At 49.7% G+C, this 5,457-nt stretch overlaps 1 protein-coding gene across 1 annotated transcript; it reads right to left on the reverse strand.

The window, feature by feature from the left end:
• Positions 1 to 4,139: 4,139 nt before the first annotated feature.
• On the reverse strand, positions 4,140 to 5,291 carry LOC105571019. Its single transcript, XM_012028489.1, has one exon. It carries the CDS (start codon positions 5,289 to 5,291, stop codon positions 4,140 to 4,142), a length of 1,152 nt encoding a protein of 383 aa, XP_011883879.1.
• Positions 5,292 to 5,457: the final 166 nt, after the last annotated feature.

The following is a 5,457-nucleotide window of genomic DNA, read 5'->3' on the forward strand; positions in this document are numbered from 1 at the left end:
CCACGGCCCTGGACCCCGTCTGGGAAACGTCCCAGCGGCTCCAAGGGTCCCAGGCTGACGAGCCCTGCCTCGGAATACGTCCGAGCGGCCCCGTCAGCCCGTCTACCCGAGCAGAACGGCTTCCCGGCCCCCCCCCAACGTGGGGAGACCGAAAAATCCGCCCCTCCCGTCCCCCCCGAGCTCCCCCGGGAACACCCGTGGGACCCGGTGAAGGGGACTCGACCCCCGGTGCCCGTAAGAGCGATTGCCCGCGGGCACCGGGAGTCGTCCCCGGAACCATGAACTTATGATTCCAGGGACCCGGTGTGGGTCCACGATGCCCTTCCGGACAAGTGTCCATGGGACATCGCTTCCCCACACCCCCGGTCGATGATCGGCCTATTGTTAGCATCTCTTCTAATGATAGCAATTTGACGTTTTTGCATATTTTGATCTCCATCCATTCGTTGCAATTGTTGGGGATTACCCAGTGCCTTGCAAACATAACACCGGACTTGCAGACGAAACATAATTAAAGCGACCCTCAAATGAATGGAGAACGCAAAGCCTGGCGAATAAAAATGACTGCAATTTATGTTGAGGAGAATGACATCAATAAGTCTCAATAAGTCTGTAAAAAAGTAAATGTAATCCTGAGATGATGAGGTGGTGAGATTTTCAGAGACAGATAAAAAAGTGTTTCACAAATGAGATTGTCACGGACGCTATGGGCGACTGATTGTGAAAAACTTCTATGTATCACAACTTGAGAACTTAATCCTCTCTGTTAAAGTAACTAAATTTCACCAAAACTCTCTTTTCTTTTCTTTTCTTGTCTTGTATCGCCACCTATCGACATCATTAGAAACTATATTTTATGTTGGCAAGCTGCAATATGACTCTAGCTCTGTGTTCTAGTTCTAGACACGATTCCGTCACGTTCATGTCGGTCATACAATAAATAGTTGATATTACTTTGTCGTTCGAGTTTTATTACCGAAACCCATTTTACCACCTCAGGTTATGGGCCCAGGTACGTGTTGAAGTTGTATCCGCGTTCGGCTTTCGGTGATAACGTGCAAATCGGCGCCCTGATACGGTCACTGTGAAGAAGAAAGAAAAATATGGCCGACTCCGTGCAGCAGCACATAGACGACAGCAGTCGCTTTGTGGCGAGCATTCGCAAGTTAGGAAGTGATGATCAATGGGAAACGTGGAAATGGCAAATCGAACTGTGTTTAAAAGAACAGTGCCATTATTCGATTGTCGATGGCACGCGGTCGTGCCCGGACGGGCCGCAGGACGGCGGGGAGCCATCGGAAGCGTACCGACGCTGGCAACGAGACAATGCGCGTGCGGCTCGAATACTCGGTACAACGCTCGAAGAAGAAGCCGCTCTTCACGTCCGTAAGAAGACCGACGCGAAAGAAATTTGGGATACGTTAGTGTCAGTATTTGAACAGTCATCTCTGCAGAGATTATACACGTTGCTCGACAGCTTCTTCGAGATGTCGAAGGATGACGCAACCTCCGTTACAAAACATACGTCTCGATTAGCGAACGTGTTCGAGGACATCTTAACGAATTACATAAAGGCAACCCGAATGCTACACTTCCGCTATCGCTGCTTCACCATCGTATTTTCAAAACGCTCGGTCCCGAGTACCAATATTATCGTTCAACTTGGTATTGCATTCCGGAAAACGAGCAAACGACGAAGCTATTAATTGAAAATTTGCGTTCGATTGAGAATTCGGTTGCGTCGCACGGAACACCACAGACGTCTGGCGCTTTCTACGCAAAACCGAAAGTGAAGAATTTACAGAAGAAACAAAATAAATCAACACCAGATCCGGCTTCGACAGAACATAAGAAGGAAAAACTGTCGTGTTTATATTGCAAGAAAGTCGGACATATCATCGCCAATTGTCAGAAACGCGTGAACGCAGAGCAGAAAGCGGCAACGAACGCTAACTCCAGCAAAAATGATTCCGAAACCAACTCGAAAAGGGACAGCAAACCAGGCACGTTCTTCGCCACTGGCCTGGCAGTCAACGCAGACTTCGCTCCCGCTGACTCTTGGATTTCGGACTCCGGTACGACGCATCATATGTCGACGAATAAACAATACTTTGCTACATTCGAGAAGGTCCCGATTCCGCAGCGCGTCCAGACAGCCGGCAAGGAATACATTCTGGCTTACGGGTCTGGCAGAATTGACGTCGAGATGCGCATAGGTGACAGATGGTTGCCTGCTTCGATGAAGGACGTTTGGTATGTACCTGAGGCTCGCCATCAACTTTTCTCCATTCGACAAGCTGTCAAACACGGAAATAACATTACGTTCGACTTCGATGGTGTGAAAATTCGATACGGTAGTGAACTCGTTGCGACCGGTAAACTCATCGGTCCCGTGTACGTCATGAATATGCGTGTTCGTATTCCGGATTTTTCCGTGGAAGCTAACCTAGCTTCAACCGAAGAAGTACTACAAGGATGGCACGAACGATTAGGCCATCAAGACAAACGTCATGTGCGCGATGTACTATCCCGTGCGGGTATATCGGTTAAGTGTTCCGATGCCGCGTCCTTTTGCGACGGGTGTGTTCTCGGTAAATCACATCGCAAACCGTTGCATTCGCGTCGGGATCGTCCGCAATGTGTCGGCGAGTTAATTAATGCCAACGTAAATGGTCCGATGTCGGTCGATTCGTTACACGGTTTTCGGTATTACGTGGCCTTCAAAGATGACTTTTCGCGTTACGTTCGTATATTTTTCATGAAAGAAAAATCAGAAGTAGCCACGCACCTGGAAACGTTTCTAAATGAGTGCGATACCGCAGGACATAAAGTGAAAACTTTTCGTTCGGACTGTGGTACTGAATTCGATTGTGCTAAATTATTGACATTACTACGAAAACGCGGCATCGAGTTTCGTCCATCATGTCCGTATACGCCTGAACAAAATGGCGTCGCGGAACAATCAAACCGACACGTTGTTGAACTTGCTCGCTCGATGCTTTCGGTTAGTGAGTTGTCAAAATCATTTTCGGCTCATGCGTGTGACACGGCAGTATTTCTGATCAATCGTACAGGGAAGTCAAGTATTCCTGGTAAAACGCCGCTCGAATTATGGACCGGCAAAACATTTGACAGTGTGCGCGACTCCGGTTGCCTTCTGAGCGAGGTTCGCAGGCGACGGCCGGAGAGCAACGCTCTTTGACTGTATATGTATCGCCGGACCGAGCTCCGACTGGTGCTCCGAAAACACCCAGGAGAGACGTGACGGGCAGATTTGCGAACCGTTAACAACACAATAAATTTATTGACAAATTACACTGAGATATTATAACGTTCTTGATTAATCTCGTACCCGCACGGTAAACGAGAGCAGCACTTTCGGAAACGATTTGCAGTTGAGCTGCGCTCGTTTCGCGGTCACACGCGGACGCGCGAAGGCAGTCAACCGGACTCTTAAGACCGTATGAGAGCGAGATGCCAGAATCGCGATGCGAATTTGTAGTTCGCGATCACGAATCTCGGAGCGATCTGCTATACGTGACTCTGGACTGATTCCGTTAATCGTGCTCTCTTATTGCTGTCTCACTAGCAACTGAACTTCGGTTTAAATCTTTATTTGTCGTCGCTCTCATACGGTCCTAATGTCGAGGGTATTTGTTTTTAACGCGAACCGCGCGTTTGTATTCGGTAAATCCGATGTGACGATGAGCAGGTCGGACGTGATTATTTGCCCGTCACCTCGCCGATGTTGACATTGATTTGTGTTTATCGGGTCGTTTGGTTCTTTGCCCCGCCAAGTATCGTGCCTATTTCTTGGGCTATTTGCCACGACAATTATCGCTTACATTCGATGAGTTATTCGCCACGACAATCTCGCACATACCGCGCGCCTCGAAACATTAGTTTCGAAAGGAACTGACAATGAGTACGGGCGATGCGACACGACGATGAGTGGCGGATCGTCTAGCCCTTTCCTTTTGAACCCTGAAACTATGAAGAGAAAACACTCGCAGTGAGTGTGTTGTCACATGTTTGATCGATATCTTGTAGAGAGTTATGGTCTTCGCATTAGACCGAACGATATTACACGTGATACAACGCACGCGACTCTACTTAACAGGGGACCGCTTATACGCGGTTTACTGGCGCAACGGAATCTCCTGGGATGTCGTCTTGTTTGGTTGCTCGGTTTGTGCAGAGGGTTCAGCGAACGGTAAAACGCATAATTTTACGATTGGTCGCTTGAACTCCGATTGTGCGGTTTTTACGGACACCACGCCTACCAAACCGTCAGGGCCCGGATGACACCGGGTTACGCGTCCGAGTTCCCACTTGCACGGGGGGAGTAGCGGATTTCGGAGGAGTACCATCGCGCCTACCTTGATTCCCTTTTTCTCGCGGCACCATTTACTTCGCTGTTGGAGCGTATTAACATAATCTGATTGCCATAATTGCCAGAAGGTTTCTGTTATCTGCCGAATTAGTTGCCATCGAGAGAGTCGATTCTCGTTGATGTGCAACAGCGAGGGCTCGGGCGGCATCGTGATCGCCGAGCCGATTAAGAAATGGCCTGGAGTAAGTGGCTCGAAATCATCGAGCGTGTCCGTAAGCGGCTCCAAGGGCCGGGAATTTAAACAAGCTTCGATTCGGGAGAGCAAGGTTGTGAACTCTTCGAAGGTGAGGAAGTGAGATCCGAGAACGTGTCGAATATGATGCTTGACGCTTCGCACGTCCGACTCCCACAACCCACCGAAATGAGGCGCGTGCGGCGGAATAAACTTCCAGAGAATGCCGTCAGAAGCGGTGCGATTTTGGAAGTCATTATCCGATAGCGCGGCTTGATAGGCGTTGCGTAACTCTTTGTCGGCGCCGGCAAATGTCGTTCCGTTGTCGGAATACATCGTGCACGGCAGTCCGCGCCGCGAGCAGAATCTAGTAAATGCGAGAAGAAAAGCCTGAGTCGAGTAATCGCTGACGAGCTCCAGGTGAATTGCTCGGGACGCGAGACAAATGAAAAGAGCGATGTAGCCTTTTCGGGATTTGATTCCACGGCCGGGTGCGGTTCGAGTTTGAACGGGGCCGGCATAATCTACGCCGCAATGGCTAAATGCTTTAGTGGGCGCCGTGACTCGAGCGGGTGGCAGGGGCCCCATAAGTTGATTCGGGATAGCTGCTCTTTCCCGCGTACACGGGACGCACTCGTGAATGACGCCTTTGACTATCGCGCGCGCTCGAAGAACCCAGTATCTTTGTCGGAGGGTGGCTAATGTTAATTGTACCCCGGCGTGCATTGATCGTATGTGAGCGTATCGGACTAAAAGCGTAGTGACGGGATGCTTCGCTAATAATGCGGGATGTTTGTGAGTCGTCGGAAGAGGAGCGTAATTCAAGCGCCCTCCGACTCTGAGGATTTGATCTGAATCGAGAAACGGGTTTAGCTTTGCGACGGGACTTCGT

Source organism: Vollenhovia emeryi, unplaced genomic scaffold (genome assembly GCF_000949405.1).
Source record: "Vollenhovia emeryi isolate VEMERY1.0 unplaced genomic scaffold, V.emery_V1.0 DF941351.1, whole genome shotgun sequence".
Lineage (NCBI taxonomy): Eukaryota > Metazoa > Arthropoda > Insecta > Hymenoptera > Formicidae > Vollenhovia > Vollenhovia emeryi.